The sequence below is a fragment of the Sorex fumeus genome, unplaced genomic scaffold (assembly GCF_029834395.1).
Source record: "Sorex fumeus unplaced genomic scaffold, SorFum_2.1 ptg000014l, whole genome shotgun sequence".
NCBI lineage: Eukaryota > Metazoa > Chordata > Mammalia > Eulipotyphla > Soricidae > Sorex > Sorex fumeus.
The window spans coordinates 34,398,841-34,422,020 of record NW_026606071.1 but is presented as its reverse complement, the minus strand read 5'-3'; the positions used below and the strand labels follow the sequence as shown (position 1 = coordinate 34,422,020).

The window sequence follows — 23,180 nt, the reverse complement described above, 5'->3', positions numbered from 1 at the left end:
GGATTACTCCTGGCTCTGAACTCAGGAATTACTCCTAGCGGTGCTTGGGGGGCCATATGGGTTGCTGGGAATCAAACCCCGGTTGGCCACATGCAAGGCAAATGCCCTACTCGCTGTACTATCACTCCAGCCCCAGTTCCCCTCTCTTTCCCTACCCAAGTTCACTCCTTTGCTGACCTCACTCAGGCTTGTGGCTTTAAACACCATTTGTTTGCCAAAGACCCTTGAATTTATGTCTTCGCCTGGGTCTCTCTCTAGACTGTTATCAATAAGGACCTATTTTATTGGATATTTAAGCAGAATCTCAAAGTTAATATGCCCACAGTTCAGTGCTCAGTTTACCCTCAGCTACCTTCCTCTCCCTCAGTTTCTCCTGTCTGCGTTGAAGATAACTTTCTATTCAAAATTAGCATCACTACTGATTTCTTTCCGTATCATCTGCCCATCCAATCCATTGACATATTAATATTTATAGCTTGAAACTATATCCAGAAATTGGCTATTGCTCAGAGCTTCCCCTAGTCTAAAGCACTGATATGGTTTACTTGAACTATTGGCACAGTTCCTGTCTCCATACTCTCCCTTTTCTTCTTTCTCATCAGGTTTCAGTGGAACAATCAGAAAAATGCTGCTAAATTGATCAGATCACATTAATTTCCTCTGCTTCAAATGCTCTTCCTACTTCCCAACTTACTGTAAATGCCAAGTCTTTAAAATGAGCTGCAATTTTTGCCTTTTCAGTCCTACATTCTTGATACCCAGAGTATTTTTAACCTCATCCCCCTGGCTCCTTCTCATCTGCCCCCACCGTAGTCCCACCAGCCTCTCCAGGTCACTGAACGGGACAGGCATGCTTCTCTCCCAGGGCTTTTGGACCCATTTCCTCTGCTCAGCAGAGCCCAGAGACCATCCAAATATCTGCCTGGTCTATTCCTTGACCTTCCTTAGCTCATTCTTAACATGTTCCCACTGGGAAAAGCCTTCCATAGCCACTCGATTTAGAATTTTAACCTGCATCCTCCCTGGATTACCATTTCCCTTTCCCCCATGGCACATAACAGCATCACAGGGGCTCAAATGGACTTGTTTATCTTTTTGATTGTCTGTTCCTCTCTGCTAGAGAATTTCAGTTAGCTCCCCTTACTGCTGTGCGTCTGTCACCAAGAACAGAACGTAGAACATACTAGATGAACACTCAATGAATGCAAGTAGATGAATGGCCCAGAGTCATACAGATTGTGAGATCTTGGCTATACCATTATCTGTCAGAGATTAGAATTCTTTCAATTTTTCTTTTTGTTTTTGAGCCACACCCAATAGTGATTCTACACTCACAGGTCACTCCTAACAGTGCTCAGGAGCCGGGTTTCAAACTAGGGTTAGTCACATATAAGGCAAGTTCCTCACCCCTTTTACCTCTAGTCTGTGGAATTAGAATTCTTTTGTTATTGTGTGGGGGCCACACTGGGTTTTACTACTTGAGCCACATTCCTAGACTCTAGGATTAAAATTCTTTTATTTTTTACATTTATTTTTAATTAATTTTAAAAAATTATTTATTGTACTACCATGAGATACACAACTATAACATTGTTCATAATTGGGTCTCAGTCATACAATGTTTCAACACTCATCCCTTCACCAGTGTACGTTTACTCATCACCAATGTCCTCAGTTTCCCTCCTGTTCCCCACTCCCCACACCCCCACCACCTTCCTGACACTTTTCTTCTCTCTCTGTCTCTCTCTGTGTGTGCATCTCTCTCTCTCACTGTCTCTTTCTGTTTCTGTTTCTTTCGTTTTGGACATTATGGTTTGCAATACAAATACTGAAAGATTGTCATGTATAGCCCTTTAAGAGTTAAAATTCTTAAACCAACAGATTCATTTCCACAAAGCAGTTGTTTCCACACGGCACACTGGATTTCTCTGCTTTTTGTTTTGTGTTTGTTTTGGGTCTACACACAGCCATTTTGGGGGCTCACTCTAGGCTCAGAGCTCAGAGATCATTCCTGGGAAAGGCTTAGGGGACCATTTGGGATGCTGGGGATCAAACCCAAGTCAGCCACATGCACAGCAAGTGCATTACCCCTGCACTATCACTCTGGCCCTTGGCTTTCTCTCTCTCTGGACTCTTTTGTTCCGCTTTCCCAGAGCTGCAAACTGCAGCCCCCCTGGAGCTGTCTCTGTTTGACTAGATGATATTTGCTTCTTTCTGCTGGATGGCAGGCATGCCTGGCGCCTGCGTGGGTGTCAGGGAAAGTCTTGACTTACCTGCCTTTGCCATGACAACCAGGTAACCTAAGGACTCCAGAAGCAAATCCTTTCAGCCTAGGGGGCTGGGTGGCAGGGGGAGAACCATGGAGCAAACCCCCAATAAACAGAAAAAAATCTATGAATGGAGAAATGACTGGGACCTGGTGGCTGCCGTTTGCTGTGTCATCAACAGTGGGGAGAATCCTTGGCCCTTCCTCCCACCTGCCTCCATGCTACCACTGCCAAGTCTGGCTCTGTCTCATCTTGCCTTCCTCTGGCCACAGGCGTGCTTCTCCATAATCCACCCAGTAGGCTAGCCCTCTTTCCTGCAGTCATCTCTGGGGAGCAGGGCTCCCCAGTGCTTGCAGCATCCCCATAAAGAATCCAGAGGAGAGTCCTGGGCCAGAAGTCTGGGATTCCTTCCCCAGCTCAGGAGAAGAGCGTCTCAAAGACAGGTTTTTATTATTATTATTATTATTATTATTATTATTATTATTATTATTTCTACCCCTTTCTCGGGTCCTGTAGATCCCTTCCTCAGTTACCTACTCAGAAGTAGGTAACTGCCTAATTGACCTGTTTGAGAATGGCAGCTGTAGAGTGAAATAGAACTGTTATAGAAAAAACAAACTGAAATTAAAGTCAGATGGATATATGACTTGGAACCCTAAAGCAGGGCTTTTACTGGTTCTGGGCAAGGCGTGCAGCTTGCAGCCTGTGAGATCTCTTTCTGTCCTTAGAGCCATCCTGGGAGGAGGTAGGCACTGCCTATAATCAAGAAATAGAGAAACAAATAGAACTCCTGAGAGGTTATGAAACTTGTCTGAGTTTGCACAAGTGATAAGCTGTGGAAAGGGATTCAGACTAAGGAGTCTGTCTCTAAAAACAATAATTAACAAAAGCAATGACCAAAACGATGCTGAGATCCTCTTTACAACTGAGTCCTGGAGTGGAGGAGAGGGGCTGGCTGGGATAGTAGGGAGGAGCTGATTTATTTTTGCCTTAGTCATTCCCAGGGTTGTCCCTGGGTCCCAAAGCTCTGAACAGATCATGGAGGAAAGAGTCCCGTTCCCTGTGAATTTAATGAGCCCCTTTGATCCTTGGAGTTTACTGAGCTCTACAGACAAGATTGGAATAATCCTCCCAGCCCAAAGTCTGGAGCCTCAGGATCCTGGCCAGAAGGGTTCATTCTCTCCCATACACCTGGGCCCACCTGGTCAGCAAGCTTATTTCTGAGTGTGCATCTCCCAGTGTGTCTAGTTCTTTGCAGGTTACAGGAGAGCAGCTCGATTCCAGAGGATACAGTTAAAGATTAAGGACCTAACTCAGTGCGGATCTGGAAAGAGAAGGCAAGGCTGAGAGCTGGCCTGTTTGGGCCACTAGACAGAGGGGCTGAGCTGGGAAAGGGATGGAATCTAGAGATGGAGAGTCTCAGGAAGGACCACTGAGCACAGGGTAGGAGCACAGAAGGGCTCAGGTGGCAGAAAAGGTTCAAGCAGAGAGGTTTGATGAGAACTGTCTGGCGACAGAAAGAGGTGTGGGTTCAATCATCAGCACTGCCTGCTCCACCCCCGGCACTGCCGGGAGTGTCCTTTGAGCACTGAGTTGGGAGTAGTTGCTGAGTACTACTGAGTGTGGTCCCAAACTCCAAACCCACAAACATACACACACACACACACACAGAGGCTGCCTTCCATTGAGCCTGGCTGAGTGACCTTCAACTGGTCTTTTACCCATTCTCTTCAATGCAGGTCCCTTACAGAGATGCAATTCCATCTCTTTTTCCACATTCTTTCAGTTTTGCTTTTGACAATGAACATCTTCACAGTGTCTCACCTGAACTCCAGCTGACTGATGACTCATTTCCACCTTTTTTTTTATCATTCATAGAGTGTAGGTCCAACCAGTTAAAGATGGTGAAACTCGAAACAGAAAAAGGTAATGCCCCTTTCTTAAATAGATGTAAAAATACACGGATAAAATACAAAACTTGCCTGAATATCAAAGTTAAAATGGCTTATTTCTGCACTAGTCGTACTTTTCTAAAATTTCAGATTTGGGGGTAGGGGGGTCAGAAGGAGAATCATGGAGCAAATCCCAAATAAACAGAAAGAAATCTATGAATGGATAAATGACTGGGATCTTGGGGCTGCAGTTTGCTGCGTCACCAACAGTGGGGAGAGTCCATCCTTGGCCCTTCCTCCCACCTGCTGAGGCATTAGGAAGGAGCTGATTATTCTTGCCTGAGTCATTGCCAGCATGGTCCCTGGCCCCCAAAGCTCTGAACAGATCATGGAGGAAGCATCTGAGTCACTTCTTTTATCAAAATGAACTTTTCTGGGGCTGGAAAGAGCGTATAACAGGTAGGGCATTTGCCTGAATCTAATCCCCGTCACTCCATCTGGTCTCCCAAGCTCACCAGGAGTGATTCCTGAGTTCAGAGTCAGAAGTAAATCCTGAATGCAGTGGTGTGTGGTCCAGAAACGGAGGAGGAGGGGGGGAAGGGGGAGGAGGAGGAGGTTTTAAAACAGCTTTCTATGATTGGTGGCCCCCAAGACAAATTCAGTTTCTGTCTTTGGGGTTGTTCAGACCCAAGGAATAGTACTGGGGACTGAAAAAAGAGCTGTCCATCTGTGACCTCAGGGCTCTTGGTCCAGATTTGAAGATCCTTTGTTCAGTTAAGTATTTGAAGATCAGGGGCTCCAGTGAACCCCACTTCCACCAGAACCCCTAGTGAAGGGTCCAGGTCTTGCAATCAGTGAAGTCTTCCAGCAGCCCTCCTGTCATGCCTGGAGACTGTGACTGTGGAGGGAAGGAACACCCTCACCCTCACAGTCGCTAGGCACCGTTGCCGGGAACCAGAAGTCATGTCTCCTACCTGATCGGCAATTTGACATGGTTGCTTAACAACCCGATTAATCAAACCCAGCTCATCCTGTTAGAATTAATGAGCCTAGGAAATATGGCCATGAATAATGAGGGCTTTAGCTCCTCCCCCTGGCACCCCTATCCATCGGCTCCTCCTGCTTCTTTCTTGGAAACAGGAAACATAGCCCTTCCTCAATGCCAAGAATATTAAGCCTTGCTGAGTGTGCTGAGTGCCCTGCAGGCAAGCATCTCTTGCTGCCTCTTCTCTCTTCCGGGCTCCATATCTCCCCTCCAGGAGCCCAAGGCTGGCTACTTCCTTCATCAAACCAGTAGGTATATATTCTGCTCGCCACATTGCAGGAAAAGTCTCACTGTTTCAGGCACTGAACTGCATGCTGTGGCTGCAGAGAGATGAGATATTGTCCTTGCAAGAGGTTATCATTATAGTGACCCAGGCACAAGTGGGGATAGTCTTATGACAAAGAAGACTGTCTGTGGAGGCTGAGATGATGACATCTGGATGGGAAAGTGCCCGGAGCCACGGTGAAGGCACCACTCACTATGGAAGAACCAGTTGGAGAGCCAGAGATATTTTCATGGGAATTCTGGACTCGAGCATTTCTGCCACGAAGTTTATTCATTGCAGATATACATGGAAGTGTTGGGCACTGAACAAGATGCAGGGGTCCCAAGGTCAACAAGATGGGGTGTGGTTCCTATTTTTATGGACTGGGGGCAGTCTTATCGTACTCCTTAGAAAGTACAAGTGATTTAGTTGTGTGATTTACACATTCAAATGCAAAGGTTGCTGAGGGCCTTCTGGGAGCAGATTAGGCAATTTGGGAGATATAAAGATAAGTGTTCCTTCATTCCTGCTTTCCAGAGATCTTCTTACAGGTAGATGGCACATGCATAGGTCCCTATCAGTATTACTGAGTGCCCTAGCTCAGGGCTTGTCAAACAAAGGGACCACAGGTAGAAACCACATAAAGGGCATGAGACTAGGGGCCTGACTGGTAGGATGGAGGGATGCACAGGAAGGAAATAAGGTCATAAAGGGACCATGGTAGGAAAAAGTTGAGAAACATTGCTCTCAATGAAACACAATGCAAGGCCATTCACACAAGGCACTCAGATCAAAGTCCTGAGTTCAACCAAGAAGTCAGGGGCAACTCCCTGTAGGAGGTGGCACTGGAGCCATTGTGGAAAGAAGTACTGCAGGTAGACCAGATACAAAAGGAAATTCTAGATCTCAGTAGTATAGATATCAAGAGTGAGCTGAGATCAATTCCAAGCATCTTTAGAAGGAAACATCTTTGGTTTACAGCAAAGCATATAACTAAATTTACCAGTGGATCTTGTAACTTACAAGTCAGGAGCTCTTGTGCTTACTCACTCCAAATTGGGGGCAAAATGTGGTGGTTTGAATGCCAACATCCCCCAGTTGACAGGACTGTGGTCCAAGTGGCCGCTTTATGAACAAATCAACATAGGATTCTTGAATCTGGGCTGTGTGTGTCAGCTCCTGTGTCCTTTGGTAAGAGAGAGATAGAAGGATAGATTCAGGTAAGGGAGGAAGAAAGGAATGGTCATGGGACAGGTTACAAAGGAGCACAGGCAGGGGACAATATACACTCAGTTGCTCAACTTTCTATGAAGGTCAATGAAGGAGTTGAGTGCATGGGATTTAGCAAGTAGGATTGAAGGACGCTGAGTGAGGAGGGAGAAAGCGAGCATATGTAGAGAACAGAGAGAGAGGGAGGTATAGGGATGCTCATAGGCACCATGGGGCAGACTAGGCAGGAAGTAGAGGCAGGCCTCAGAGCAGATCATGTGACATATAGTCACAGGGTGCTCTGTAGACAGAGCCTGACTCTGCTGTCACTTGCGAGGGGCTTCAAGTCCTGCAGCCACCTACCTGAAACAAGGCCTTTGTCTCCTGCTTCCAGACCTATGGGGACTTGGCCAACCTCCTCGGTCCCCGAAGTGAGATTGGCTCTCACCTGCTGTGACCTGGTCACTGCTTCACAGAGGGGGCATGTATCCCCTCATGCTTGTCTGCCTAAGTGTGAAAGGCTCAAGAGCATAGTGCCAATCTCAGGCAAAGTATTTAGATCTATTGATTGATATAGTATTGATCTATTTAGAAAATCTGTACTCATCACTAGTATTGGGCTATTGAGGGAATTTTTACATAAGAATTGTCTCATTTACAGCTGTTTGCAACTGATGGTGGCTGTCTCTTTCATGAGGGGAGGTGCGAGTCTGGGCTCTCCAGTTCTCTCTGTGTCCCCCAACTCCCAAATTCACAGTTGGTGTCTGTGTTGCCTGCCTGGCTCTGAGGGTACTTGTGTGTGACCGCTACACCTTTAAAAGTGTATGGAGGTTAGCAGGCTCATTGTTATCTTTCTTTCTTTCTTTCTTTCTTTCTTTCTTTCTTTCTCCCTTCCTCCTTCCTTCCTTCCTTCCTTCCTTCCTTCATTCCTGTATGGGGGGAGGCAGACATCTGTGTTGGGGGGATGGGGTGGGGATGGTGTGGCTGCTCCCGGCCTTGCTCCGCATACTATGTGATGCCTGAGATCAAGCCTAATTGCTGTATGGCCGAGGGCTTTTGGAGAAATCAATCCACTTATTTTTTTAACAGAAACCCTAGACTCGTCCAGCACCAAGTGGAAGCTGGGACTGGATTCAGAACTCTTAGTTGAAATTGCCTGACTCTGACGGTAGAAGATTAGATTTCGTTTCTTCCCCTCTAGGGGCTGGAGCAATAGCACAGCGGGTAGGGCATTTGCCTTGCACGCGGCCGACCCGGGTTCAATTCCCAGCATCCCATATGGTCCCCTGAGCACCTCCAGGGATAATTGCTGAGCACAGAGCCAGGAGTAACCCCTGTGCATTGCCAGGTGTGAACCAAAAAGCCAAAAAAAAAAATTATCAACTTTGGGTTGGAGCGATAGCACAGCGGGTAGGGCGTTCGCCTTACAAGCGGCCAACATGGCCGACCCGAGTTCGATTCCTCCGCCCCTCTCGGAGAGCCCGGCAAGCTACCGAGAGTATTCGATATGCCAGACACAGTAACAACAAGGTCTCCAATGGAGACGTTACTGGGCCCGCTCGAGCAAATCGACGATCAATGGGAGGGCCTTTACCTTTACCTTTACCTTTACCCCTCTAGGAGGTCTGCTATTCCCAAAGAAGGTTCCAATGGGGGAAGCCTTACTGCCAGCAGCTCTCCAACTCATCCGCACACCTGGCGGTTTCCAGCACTCACCACTGTGTCTCTTCCTGCAGGGGGAGCTGCTGAGCCCATGCCGGTGCGACGGCTCAGTCAAGTGCACGCACCAGCCCTGCCTCATCAAGTGGATCAGCGAGAGGGGCTGCTGGAGCTGCGAACTCTGCTACTACAAGTACCACGTCATCGCCATAAGCACAAAGAATCCTCTGCAGGTACAGTGGGGGCTGGCCCCAGGGGAGGCTGGGTTACAGGCCTTCCCACTCCGCCTGCTTTCCAAGGGGCCAGGCTGACTTCCAGAAAGGCAAGACAACAGATGGCATGCAGGAAGGAAAGGATAAAAGAATGTTCGGTTCCTTGTAGGAGGCAATGAAGGGATGGGGGGAAAAGAGAGCAATAGGTAGAGAAGGATGTGAGTGTAGAGAAGCGGATGGAAGAGAAAATAAGTCAGTTAGTTAGTAAGTGGATAGGTGGGGGATGGGTAATGGATGGGTGAAAGTAGAAAGGAAAGGGAAGTAAGAAGAGCCCTGAAGGAGGGAGAAAACACATTAGAGGGGAGAAAAGAGAAGGAAAAATAAAAGACAGTAGGATGGACAAGGAAAAGATACACGAAGCTAAGGGTACAAAAAAGGATAAAGAGAGAGGAGACTCACTGGAGCTTCCCCAACTTTAATGTGAGTATAATTCACCTGAGATCTCGTTAAATGTATACTCAGTTTATGAGTCTGGAGTGGAGCCACACCTCAAATCCTGCATTTCTGATAACTGATGATGCTGATCCAGGGACCATATTTTCTGGTGTCAAGGAACCAGAGTAAAATGGAGAAGACAAAAGAAGGTTGGGTAATAAGATAGATCACTTATAGAGGTCAAGAAGACCCGGGCTGCACATTCAAAAGAACAAAAGCAACCTGTGTTGGCGCGGATGTGGTGAGAAAGGGACCCTCTTTCACTGCTGGTGGGAATGTCGACGGGTTCAACCCTTTTGGAAAACAGTAAAAAATTAGAAATTGAGCTCCCATTTGGCCCAGCAATACCACTCCTGGGAATATACCCCAGAGAGGCAAAAAAGTATAGTCGAAGTGACATCTGCACTTTTTTGTTCATTGCAGCACTGTTTACAATAGCTAGAATATGGAAAAAACCTGAGTGCCCAAGAATAGATGACTGGTTTAAGAAACTTTGGTACATCTACACAATGGAGTACTACGTAGCAGTTAGAAAAAATGAAGTCATGAAATTTACATACAAGTGGTACTACATGGAAAATATCATACTAAGCAAAATGAGTCAGAAAGAGAGAAACAGACATAGAAAGAGTGCATTCATCTGGATAACATAAAGTAACAAAATAAGAGACTCTAACACCCAAGAGCAGCTGTGATAAATGCCAGGTTGTTCATTCCATGGCTTAGAAGCCAGCCACACACTGTAGGAGCAAAGGCAGCTCAGATAGAGAAGGGAGCACCAAATAAAGGGTGTTGGGAAGATCTGCCCAGGATTGGAGATGCATGCTGAAAGTAGTCTATAGACAGAACATGATTGCCACCCAATGTCTCTTCTGCAGACCACAGCACCAAAAGGAGAGATAGAACAAAAGGGAGTGCCCTGCCACAGAGGCAGGGTGGGATGGGGGATGGGAGGGGTGGGAGGGATACTGGGATTGGTGGGGGTGGAGAATGGGCACTGGTGGTGGGATGGGTATTTGATCATTGTATAACTGGAACCCAAGCACAACAACTTGTAAGTCTACAACTGTACCTCATGTTTCACAAAAAAAAAAAAGAGACCCGGGGTGGGTGGAGGGGAGGGGTTCTGCCTAACAGATAGGGATGGACCCCTCAGAATGGGGGGTTTCTTCTACCTTTCTATCACTCCTCCCACTGCCTCTGGACATATCCATCACCACCCCCCCCCCAAAAGCTTGCAGGTCCTGCATAACCTCATAAATCCTCCAAATCCAACAGCTCTCCCTATAAGGTACATATAAAAGAGCACGAGGCTTCTGCAAATGTCTCCACATATGTATCAGTTAAACTGTATGTATCAATTAATAAATTAAACTGCCACGTTATCCATTAGTGTGTCAGTGAAAATTGGAACTGCATGGCCCAGCTGCATGACTATCTGGCGTGAAAGGAGATAATTCTGCAAGGACCAGGAATGGGTGATTTGGTGAAGGTGGTAGGTGGGGTCTATCTATCATTTTGTTTTAGACACTGGAGTTTTACATGGACCACATTCAAATATGAAAGAGAGAGAAAGAGAGGAAGAGAGAATGAGTAAGCAATTTGACCGAGGTGCAAAGGGTTTCATACACTGTATTGAGTTTGAAGTCATCACTTTCTACGTGTTCATGTATAGGCAGAGTTTCTGAGTGCATTTGAGAATAATCCCAGTTTAACAAACATACCTTTTTTTTTTGCTAAAACATAATGATAGATGGAATCTATGACCCTTCACAGCACCAATTACAGCATTATTTCATGGCTGGGAGTATAGTACAGCAGATAGAATGCTTGCCTTACACATGGCTGACCAGAGTTCAATCTCCGGCATCTCATATGATCTCATATGGTTCCCCAAGCACTACCTGGAGTAATTCTTGACTACAGAGCCAGGAATAACCCCTGAGCATCGCCAGGTGTGGGAACCCTCCCTCCCACAAATAATAGTTATTTCATCTAAACTTTATAATACTTAGGAAGCAAGAAGGTTCAATTTTTCCATTTTTGAAGATGGTAAAATTGAGTTTTTATGATTTATTGACTTTCAGGGGGCTGGAGCGATAGCACAGCGGTAGGGCATTTGCCTTGCACGCAGCCAACATGGCCGACTCGAGTTCGATTCCTCCGCCCCTCTGCCCCTCTCGGAGAGCCCGGCAAGCTACTGAGAGTATCTTGCCCACATGGCAGAGCCTGGCAAGCTACCCGTGACATACTCAATATGCCAAACACAGTAACAACAAGTCTCATGATGGAGACATTACTGGGCCCGCTCGAGCAAATCAATGAACAACGGGAGGACTGTGATACCGTGATTGACTTTTAGATCATATTCTGCTGGGTGGCCTAGGATTGAAGCTCCAGAGCTCTTCTTCAGGTCTCCTCTGCGTATCAGGTAGAACTCCAGCTCTTCTGTCTTGTCTGCCCACACCAGAACCTCAGACCTGGAAGTCAGGTCATTGGAAACTGGAAGTCTGTCTAGTGATACTGAGATCAGCTTCTTCCTGGGAAAGATGCTTCCATGTCTGCTGCTGGTAGTCAAGCCTGGTGCGGCAGGAGCACTTTTACCCTGTGCCAACCTCATGGGGAGATTTCAGGGCGCTCTTGTTCTCTGTCTTCTCCTTTACCCCATACCTCTTGGGAAGGCTCTTAGAGAACCGACAGGAGAGCCTATTTGAAGGACTCCCAAATCATTCCTTCTTCATGCTTCAAATTGTAACCACGATTCCTGGATAGGTTCTGCAGGTAGCTTGGGGTTTGTAGGGAAGGACTTTGGGTATTAAGTTACTCTTTCTTGCTTCTCTGTTTGGGAATTTTGAAGTCCGGAGTAGTAGAACATGAGGATTATTTATGACTCATTGGTAGAAACTAAAAGCTCATTCAGGAGCCCTCCTAACAGGGAGACAGCCTCTGGCAAAAGCATTTGTTGTATTGGAGAGGACTCTTTCCATCTTCTGGAAAATTCCTTTGTTTTGTGTAACTCTAGACTGAGGGAAGAAGTGGAAAATTTGAAGACTCACTTACCTGTAATGGGATGCTATCTGTATAATTTAAAGTAAAGGAGGATGTCCTACATCTCTACTAGCAAGTGAAGTAGTTTCTAATAGTTACAGTCTCATCAAGGCCCTAGGTCAGCCCTGGCTGGAAACAGCCAGTGTTTCCATGCAGGCCATCATGTCATGGGCCTCTTTGTTGGCAGAGAGAAGAAAGCCCATCCTTTCTAAGGAGATTAGCTCCAACGCCTTCCCTGGAGATTCTCTGGAGAGCATTATACAGAGATTATCCTCCCCTCCACCTCCCAAATCTAATCCTGTTTCTTCCTTGCTTAAAACTGAAAAAAAAATGTATGAATGTTCTTCAAGATTATTTGTCTTCTCTCCCAGAAGTGTCACCCATGCTCCCTTGGCTGTCTCTGCTACATCCAAAATCTTCTTCTAAGAGCTTGTGTTTACTATGCTTACATCTGCCACAAGGCCTTTGTACATGCTCCTCCTTCTGCCTGGAGCTCGTTGTGCTGTAAACTATACTCTGTTCAAGTATTGCTTTCCCTGAGAAGTCAAACCACCCCATTATAGGTTGTCACCATGCCTCCCTTTCTACTCCTTATGCATCCAGTTGTAGAAAAAAAATTTTTATAATTGTCTTTATTTTGAACGTTTCCAAGGACATAAGTCTTGTAGGCTTTTGCTTGTGACTTTATCTCTAGCATCTAACAGAGGAACTGGCACATAGAGCATACTCAGTATATATTTGTTGAGTCAATGTCTGAATAAATCCCAAACTCAAGTACAGCTCCAGAGTTATTTGTGTCATTGTTACCTAGAGTAACATAGATCCATAGAATTTCAGTGACGAAATTCACCCACACTCCAGCCTTCAACCCATCCATCAGACTTGTTATTATGTATAGGATTGTTTCTGTGGAAAACAAATGGAGTCTCAGTGTTCATATACATTCAGTAAATTATACTGTTTTTCTTATCTCTCTTCCACATCCTGTTTCCTCTTCTCATCTGTTAAATTGGTAATCTCTAGGATGAATATTAAATGACATGCCAGGTGTTGTAGAAAACAAGCAATAGAAAGGCCTGTGCCCTCTCAGTACCTATTAAAGTAAAAATAAACAGTGTTGCTCTTAAAAGAATATTCTGGGTCCCAGAATACCACCCACACAAAGGTTCTGCATTCTCCTTTCCCTTTTATATTTCTCTGTCTTATAATCAACTGGAAAGACCTTCCTTCTCAGCCACGCTGCCCATACCGTCCTCCCTACAATGACTTCGAATTATTTGACATGATTGGGTTTCCTCTGCATCAAAACTACATTGTAAAAAGAGTCAGAAATATATATAAAAAAAATCCATTTTTATGGGCTGGAGCGATAGCACAGCGGGTAAGGTGTGTGCCTTCCACACAGCCAACATGGCTGACCCAAGTTCGATTCCTCCGCCCCTCTCGGAGAGCCCTGCAAGCTACCGAGAGTATCTCGCCCGCACGGCAGAGCCTGGCAAGCTACCCATGACTTATTCTATATGCCAAACACAGTAACAACAAAGTACCACAATGGAGACGTTACTGGGCCCGCTCGAGCAAATCGATGAACAACGGGAGGACAGTGACAGTGACAAACCAGAATGACATTTTGGGGGAGGGTCTCACAAGTGATGATCAGGAGGTCTGGTGGTTCCATCAATAATTCTGGTCCAATTAGATTGACTGATCAATACAAAGGTGAAGGAATGCAATGCTGCTTGGGCCCTGTGGTGCTGGGGCCATGGTGCTGGGGCCACCTGGGTTACCCTGATGGTGCTGGGGGCTTCCAGGGTCAATCCAAAAGTGCCCAGAGGCCTCTAAGGCTGCCTCCTGTGATGCTCTGGAGACCACTGGTGCCAGGACTAGTACTCAAATTGAACACATGCTAGGCATGCACCCTAACTGCTATGCTATCTTGCAGCCTCTGGAGAAGCCTGGTTTTATTATGAGGCCTGAGATGAGTGGTTCAAACAGCAGAAGAAAGAGGGAGAGAAATGGGCCGGGACCGGAGTGAGGGCGTGCAAGCAGCAACTAACCTGTCATTCTCTCTTCCCCAGTGGCAGGCCATCTCTCTGACAGTCATTGAGAAAGTACAAATTGCTGCTGCCATTTTGGGTTCCCTCTTCCTCATCGCCAGTATCTCGTGGCTCATCTGGTCAACCTTCAGTCCCTCTGCAAAGTGGCAGCGCCAAGACCTCCTGTTCCAGATCTGCTACGGGATGTATGGATTCATGGACGTGGTGTGCATAGGTGGGTCTGCTGGAAACTTGTGTCCATGGAAACTGGAAGCCACATGTTGATGCGTTAGCTGAAGCCCCCAAGGCCAAAGCCAATATGGCACCAGGTTTCTGAGTTTAGGCAGGGCTAGTGGCTTAGATTTAAGGAGTGAAGGGGGAAGATGATAAAGAAAATATAAATCTTTGAGTAAATATATCTTTCCAGTTGGAGATAAGGATAAAGAAGCTTGTTTCTAGGAAATTTTGAGAAATGTTTGTGGGTCAATCTATCGGCCTCACACACAATATAGAAGCTGTCTTTTCTGTTGGGAACTCTTAACTTCTCAGGCAAAAGGAGAAGGAAAGCCATTTCATTATTTCATTTCTTTTGTTTGTCTTGTGGCCACACCTGACAATGCTAAGGGCTAATGCTCCTGGCTCTGCGCTCGGGAATCCAGGCGGTGTTCTGAGGACCGTATGGTGCCAGGGATTGAACCCATGTCAGTGACAGGCAAGGCAATAGCCTACCCGCTGTTCTATCTCTCCAACCCCTCATTTCCTTCTTTCTACAGATATAGCCATCCAAGTACCACCTCCCTCTTTTTTTTCCCAGCTTTTTATACACCTATTCAAGATTTCTCTAGCCTCATGTTTTTGGTTGTTTTTTTTTTCCCCCTCTCAAACTCTCTTGGGGCTTGGGGCTGCATACACAGTTCCAGACACCACCTTTGGGAGTGGAACATGGAATGATGCCCAGAAAGACCTATACTCGGCTTTACCTCTGCTTCACTCTGAGCATCTGTATTTTTTTTAATTGACTTACACATCCAGATTCTATTTAAATGGTTTGGGGATTTAATACAAGTTAGAAGCCTATCTCGGAGAGCCCGGCAAGCTACCGAGAGTATCTCGCCTGCACGGCAGAGCATGCCAAACACAGTAACAACAAAGTCTCCAATGGAGACATTACTGGGCCCGCTCGAGCAAATCGATGATCAACGGGAGGGCCTTTACCTTTACCTTTTTTTTACCTTTTAGAAGCCTATCACTCTACTTCTTGCTTGTTCCTTACCTCATTCGCACATCAGTGTTCTGCCTGCCTGCCTGCCTTCTGTTAGGTAGAGGATAAGATCTTTTTGTTTGCCCCAGTAGAGAAGTGTGGCTGCCAATTCAGAAATCTTGGTTCAAGTGACTGAGGCAGTGGGGAACCATCCTGGATTTTTCAAGTGAGATGAAGCATGCTTAAGCCCTGGTCACACACTGAATCAGGTTACACTCAGGTTATTCCCTAGGCAGCAGCATTGAGGACAGAGAGTCCCACACTTGTCTTCTCTGGGCATTAGTTTGTATAATTATATCAAATATGCTGTTCTGGGGCTGCAGTGATAGCATAGTGGGTAGGGCGTTTGCCTTGCACACAGGGTTCAATTCCTCCATCCCTCTTGGAGAGCCCGGCAAGCTGCCGAGAGTATCCCGCTCGCACAGAAGGGCCTGGCAAGATCCCTGTGACATATTCGATATGCCAAAAACAGTAACAACAAGTCTCACAATGGAGACGTTACTGGTGCCTGCTAGAGCAAATCAATGAACAACAGGAGGACAGTGCTACAGTGTTACAGTACACTGTTCTGATATGTTTGGCCAAAAAGCATCTATTAGTTATAAATGGGATGCTGTGAACATGGATTTCTTTGGGGGTTCTGTATTGTTAGAAACAGAGAGACCCAGAGCCTTGCATACATACCACAGAAGCCAGCAAGACCAGTGATGTTGGAACTTGTAAATTTGCCTAAGTTTCTTGAAGCCCCTTTACATTAGCTAAACGAATATATTGACCCCCAAGCTTAAGTGCCTTTTCATTTTGACACCTGGACAGTGAGGAAACAGAGTGTTCTAGTGTGAAGGACTGGGAATGGGAAAGAACTTGACTTTGAGAAATTCTGATGCAATTCTCCCTCCTATCTCATTCCTTTCCTATTCCCGCTGAGGCCTGGGTTATTGATGCCAAGTCCCAGGTGTGTCTCCATATGGAGGCATACGGCTCTGGCATGAAGGGCCAAGCAGTGGAAGACCATTCTGTTGGGGCCCTTCCAGCTGCCCTTCATTACCCTTCAGCCAGGCCGGTGATTGGTCCTGGATGTGCCTGGTTAAAAGCCAAGCTTTCCTGGTACGTGGTGGATTAGTCAGCCTTAGCTGCAGTAAGGAACAACCCCCCGATTGCAGGGGCACACAACAGGAAGCATTTACTTCCCATTCATAGATCTGCAAGAAAGCTGCAGCTCTACTGGATTTGGCTGAGCTTAGCTTCTGAATGTGCACTGACTTCAGTCTTGCCCTGGGTTTCTTATTGTGCTGGAGTCCAGGCTACAGGAGCAAACGTTAGTAGGGAATAATCTTCCAACTGAGCACAGAAGTCTGGTGGAAAGGAGAAATGCTTCTCAAAGCTTCTGGCCAGTGCTGACACACTGTTCCTTTGGCCAATGTAAGTCACCTGCAAGCGCAACACCTATGGGAAATTCAGTCCTTCTCGATTGAGGGGAGTGAGGATTAGAGAAGAGAGCATAACTACCACCTACAACTCAGGACGTCCTAGATCGACGAAGATTTGCACATGGAAGAGACTGCACACTGCACAGCCAGCCAGTACAAATTCCCTTGTTTATTGTGGGATGCATAGGCCACACCCAGCAATGCTCAGTGCTCATGGCACCATACAGGATACCAGGTTGAATATGAGCAAGGCGAGTGAGCTACCCGCTACCCTTTATACTATTGCCCTGACCCAACCACCTCTTTTTTTTTTTTTTGGCTTTTTGGGTCTCACACAGCAATGTTCAGGGATTACTCCTGGCTCTTCACTCAGGAATTACTCCTGGCGGTGCCGGGAGACCATATGGGATGGCGGGGATTGAACCTGGGTCAGTCGCGTGCAAGGCAAATGCCCTACCCGCTGTGCTATCGCTCCGGCCCACCAACCACCTCTTTTTAACGTTGCAAAAACAAAACCAACCCCCTCTTTTTAAAGTTCCAGAGTAGGGGAGTGATCTACTCAAGGTTATTCAGCTGGGACGAGAGCAGTAGTCTACCGACTGTCAGTCTAGTGTTTTTCTGCCTTCCCTCCTGCATCAGAGTCCTGCAGCGCCAGTGATGGGATGCCATCTGCCACACGGAGTGCACCTGGCCCACTCACAGGAGAAAACCCCGCCAATAGGCCTTGCTCCCCATGGCTCTGAGCCCCCTGAGAACCTCTCTCCTTCCCCCTGCCTGCCTGGTGCTCTGGCTTCTCCTGCTTTTGGAGTCTTCCCTTGGATCAAGGCTCGGCGGCACCATCTCCTCTGTCTCTTTTCCCCAGTACCTACCTCCTTAGTGGCCCACCTCCCCCAGTCCACTTCTGCATCTCTCCAGTGCTTCTGCTCCTTGTGACACTCAATCACTCCATTTTGGGGAGAAGCAGAGATGCTAATGATGTAGGTTTCCTCATGGTTTTCCTCCTGTCCCAGTTTTTAGCAAAAAGAGAGTTTCCCAGGATATCCAGCGTCACCATGCCCTACCCTTGGACAAGTCACTGTCTGCTGGAAATAGCCACTGGATAACAGGGGAACAAAGAGGGCTCCCATGGTTTTGGGTGCCAACCTGAGGTAGTTGTATAGTTGATATTTAGATGCTCTCGCCTATAACAAATGTTGTTACTGTTATCAATTGTTGCTGGAGCTAATTCAGTTGCATTGCATGTCTCTGGGGGCACCCATTCATCTTCCTGTTTTTTAGAGGCTGAAATTCTGAGACTAAGGGACTTGTTTCGGGCTGCATTGTAGCACCCACAGGTCAGCATTCTTCCAGGACAGGCTGCTCCCAGGAAGAAATGCTGGGAGGCTCCATGTAAGAGGGAGTAGTGTGTGATCTGGACAGAGCTTGCCGAGGACATAGTCTTGCGATGGCTGTGATAGGTAGTGATAAAAGAGGTACTGGGGGTGGAGTTCATGTGGCAGCACATCTCTGCAGGGCTCTGGCTAGGGGAGGGAAAACAAAGCATTCCACATGTGCCTGTGAAGAAGGGAATGTCTGCAAAGGAGAACGAGTGACTCTGTAAGGTCCACCAGGGAACTATGTTCCCCCTTCCCTTCCTTGTGTTGCTGTTGTGATGACCAGGGGTCACACACACATCTGTCTGTGGTAGTGTCGCCTCTGGTTATGTTAAACACCAGGGTTCTGGGTGAGGTCTCCACGCCCACTGGGGGTTCCACAACTTTCTCATGTGGTGCTCAAATACATTCTAATTATTGTGCTACCCGGGGTTTGCTGAGGTTCTCAGCTCACATATGTGTTCACCGAGAGAGACTCTCATTCCTGGCTGTGGTGCCTGCCTGTCTAGTCGTGGTACTTCTGGGAGATGTACCCTCTAGCTATGGTAGATACACTCTATCTGGCTATAGTAGAGTCACCAGGGGTTGTAGGCAGCAGAGTCCCCAGCTACAAACAGTAGAGATGCCAGAAGTGTACTTGGCACATGAAGGTAGCACTGAGGATCAAATTTAAGGCCCATGCTTGTATGGAAGATGCTTGCAAGGAAGATGCTTTCAACACTAAGCCATCTCCCAGTGCATGCCCTTCCCCTCATCCCTTGCCAGGTTTTTTTTTTTTATTTTGAGTCTTTCAGAGTCATGTAAAAATCATAGAGCACATTTAGCACTGGATTCATTTAGAGCAACATAGATTAGGAACCATAGCCTCAGCCCCAAAGCAGGTCCAGTTCACCTCTTGCAGGTCAATCCTTACTATGCACTATATCCAAGGCTGTGACGAGGCTCTTGGTCCTCACATGATAACTCAAAACTGACATGAGAGTCACATCAGTGGGTTCAAGTTTCACTTTGACACAATTTCTGGGGTTCACAAATGTCATACTCAGTTACATGCTCAGGGAAGCCTGAAGTCATGGTCTCCCACCAGACATTCATGGTAAAGCACATGCCTTAAAGAAATTACCTCCAGCCTAGCTGGTCAATGTGTGGTGTATCTGTAGGTTCCTCAGATTTTGCTCATGTTGAATTTATGCTGGTAAAAGAAGAAAGTGTCTTGTCTCCCATCTCCTACTGCCTCTTGCGCCCATATAGGAATTTGAGCTTTGGCCATAATAGCTTAATTCTCTAAACTACTGGAAGGCAGTGAAGCTAGAAATGGGAGAAGAGACCTAACAGGACCAGTCATAGGAGACACAATATGAGCTTACAGCACAGAAAAGAAAAACAGACAAGAGAGCTACAGAGAGTATCTGTTTCACTTTTGAGGTAGACACCAGTTAAAACCCCAATTGCTACCAGATAGTGTAAAAGGTAAGGTGTTTGCCTTGCACACGACTCACCTGGATTGAATCCCCAGCACACCATATGGTCCTGTGAATCCTGCCAGGAGAGATCCTTGAGCACAGAGCCAGGAATAAGCCCTGAGCACTGCTGGGTTTGGTCCAAAAGCAAATAAACAAAAATTCCAATCAATTATCTTACTTCCAGGAGAAAAGAGAAGTCCAAATGTTCCAGAAGTCCCTAGAAAGTAGACTCTGATGATATTGAGGACTAGACAGAGTTAGAGAGAGCCTCTTAGCAGAGAGTGGGAGGAAGGGTTGACAGGAGAGATATATGTTCTCCAGAACTGTTGGGGGAAAGCTCCTGAATGAGATGATCCCTGTTCTAGACTCAAAATATTGGATTGGAGCAATCCAACTTCTGAAAGTTTATCACAGAGAAGGAAGATAGTCTAGTCCTATAACTGCTCAAAAATTAGAGTTCAAAAAAAATAATCCATTTGCTAAAGAGACTTTTTTTTTCCCTTTATTGTATTTTATTTTTTTTTAAAGTTGTAGATTTACAATTTTTTGTGCTTTGGTTTCAATTATACAATGATCAGATACCCATCCCTCCACCAGTGCCCATTTTCCACCACCATGGATAATATCCCTCCCACCCCCATCCCCCCATCCCCCCTGTCTCTGTGGCAGGGCAATCCCCTGTGTTCTCTCTCTCCTTTTGGGTGTTGTGGTCTGCAAAAGAGGCATTGAGTGGCAAACATGTTCAGTCCATAGTCTACTTTCGACATGCATCTCCCCTCCTGGGAGGATCCTCCAAACATCCTTTATTTGGTGCTCCCTTCTCTATCTGAACTGCCCTTTCCTCTAGGATACCCGGCTGGCCTCTAAGTTATGGAGTAATCCTCCTGGTGCTGATCTCAGCTATTCTTGGGTATTAATCTCATAACTAAAGAGACTTTTTATACTTAAATTTTCAATTCGTCTGAAAGAAGATAAAATGTAAATAATAATAGTAAATAATCTGAAAAAAGATAACATGTATAGCTTTAATTACTGCTCCCCTCCTCAGTTATGGAAGGAACGTACTCAGGGAGAGTTTATGGGAGATGAGGGGTACATGTGGGGAAACCTCCCTGGGCCCAATATCAGCTCAGCAGACCTTCTCAGTCTGGGAGGACACAGCTCCCTCCATTCTGATTGCTCCTGAATCACCTCCAGATCAACTAGGAATCTAGGAGAAGATCGCAGAAAATGAATCAGAGAAGGATCTTTAGTTCTCATCATAACACTTTGCCTGAAATGTTTTCGGAAAGGTCTGATGCTCTTTGAGGCAGTGGTTTCGCAATTCAAGGATGCAGTATGTCCATATAGATGAAGCACCCTTGTATATGGGCTGGAGCGATAGCACAGTGGTAGGGCATTTGCCTTATGCACTGCCGGTCCGGCTGACCCAGGTTCTATTCCTCCGCCCCTGAGCCCGGCAAGCTATCGAGAATATTCCGCCTGCACGGCAAAGCCTTGCAAGCTACCCGTGACATATTTGTTATGCCAAACACAGTAACAAGAAGTCTCACAATGGAGATGTTACTGGGCCTGCTCGAGCAAATTGATGAACAACAGGAGGACAGTGCTACTACAGTGCTACTACCCTTGTATATAGAGTCCTGCCATACTGCAAAACGTATCTCTCTAGAAACCCAATGTAGGTTGAGCAGAACAAACCACTAATCCCCTTGAAATGGCAGATAGGACTGAGAAAGGCACAGCACTCTTCCAAGATAAGCAGGATGGATAATACAATCTGTATTTCATAAGCAAGGAAAAACTTAAAGCAACTGGGTTACAGGTCATACAACTAAGCAAATAATGGCTCTGAGCCCTGGATCAAAACTTTCCGGTTCCAATTCCAGGGCACTTATTGCTATTTTATCTCTGATTACTCTGTCAAATTGCAAATGCAGAGTACAGACAAGGAGGTAAGTGGAGGGGAAACTGGTCTAGAAAATACTTGGATGTACAGGGTATTATCAGAAATTCATGGAGAACTAGCTGCTTCTTTTCATCAATGTGACACAAATGACTGATTAGTTGAGATAAAAATGGGGCATTTTATCTCCCTAAAAGAACCTCAAATAAAATGGAGTGAGTGTGGTGGTACAGTTAAATCTACAGATTTATATGGACTTGGGTAATTCATTAATCAACAAAAATATTTATTGAGAGGATACTAGATACACTCAATGCCTCTTTTGCAAACCACAACACCCAAAAGGAGAGAGAGAACAAAAGGGAATGCCCTGCCACAGAGGCAGGGTGGGATGGGGGAAGGGGGGTGGGAGGGATACTGGGATCAGTGGTGGTGGAAAATGGGCACTGGTGGAGGGATGGGTATTCAATCATTGTATAATTGAAACCCAAGCACAAAAATTTGTAAGTCTACAACTGTACCTCATGGTGTTTCACTAATAAAAATTTGTTTAAAAAGCCATCAAAAAAAACAAAAAAAGAGAGGGCACTAGATATATACCTTACAATAAAATAATAGCTTGCTCTTAACATCTCATTGATGATACAGGTAAGTCAATCATGATCCTTCATAGTAAGAACTCAGATTAAGACCTGGTCACATGGATGTGAGCCCTGAAAATAACTGAGTGAGAGGGGGCTTGAAGTGGTCCTATCCAATCATTCAGTAGTAATTGCTGGCTGTCTTGTTCTCAAAATTAAGCAATATTTAACAGAGGTGAATGAGACATAGTCACTGTCCTCAGTGAGCTTACTATCTACAGATCATTTACAGTACTGCTACTGCTACAGTCTGCATCAGGTACAGAAGGGGAAACAGAGTCAAGAAAACATGTTTTTCTTGGGAGAATTCAGGAAACTTTCTTAAAGAAGAATTCCTAAACTTGAGCTAATTTCAAAAGAGAAGTCAACATTTATCCTGAGGAGTGGAGGACATTCTAGGTAGAGTGACTACTAGCCTGTGGACAGGCATGCTGACATAAAACATGGAGAACAGGAGTCCTTAGAAAACTTTGGGTGGGTTTATATCACTCAGTACAAAGAGCCAGGATTGGGAGGTGAATGATGAACGAGAAGAACAGGGAGGTTGGCAGGACTCGCGGCATCATGAATCAGTGCTTGGCAGCTCAGCTTGCTCTGCTTGTGATGGGAAGGCATCAGTAAGATTTTATACTGGAGAGAAGTATGGTCAGGTGTGTAATCTAAAGAGAAAGTTCTGGCAACTGTTGGAAAACACTCATAATACCCGGAACAAGAATAGAAGAGATGCAGAAACAGTGGCAGAGGAAAGAGGAGTCCAAGATGAGCTTGAGAAACACCGAGGCAGTGGAACCATAGGATTTTTTGAGCTAACCTCCAGGCAAGTGAGAACCCCAGAACTCAAGGTTGGGGGGAAACCAGCACCATCATGAAAATGGGTTTTGCAGTGAAGGGAGGGGGGCACAAAGGAGACCAAAGTCCCAAAGCAAAAGGGGACCTCGATTCAGAGAGATGGAAGAGTTCATTCTCCAGAAAGAATTT

General features: G+C 46.0%; 1 protein-coding gene across 1 annotated transcript in view; it reads left to right on the top strand.

Moving 5' to 3' along the window:
* MARCHF4 (membrane associated ring-CH-type finger 4) overlaps positions 1 to 23,180 on the top strand; it is a 126,562-nt gene that overhangs the window by 89,681 nt on the left and 13,701 nt on the right. Inside the window, exons 2-3 of the mRNA XM_056111783.1 lie at positions 8,415 to 8,570; positions 14,171 to 14,363. Of these exons, the coding sequence (XP_055967758.1) occupies positions 8,415 to 8,570; positions 14,171 to 14,363 (349 nt within the window). The remainder of the gene's footprint in view (positions 1 to 8,414; positions 8,571 to 14,170; positions 14,364 to 23,180) is intronic.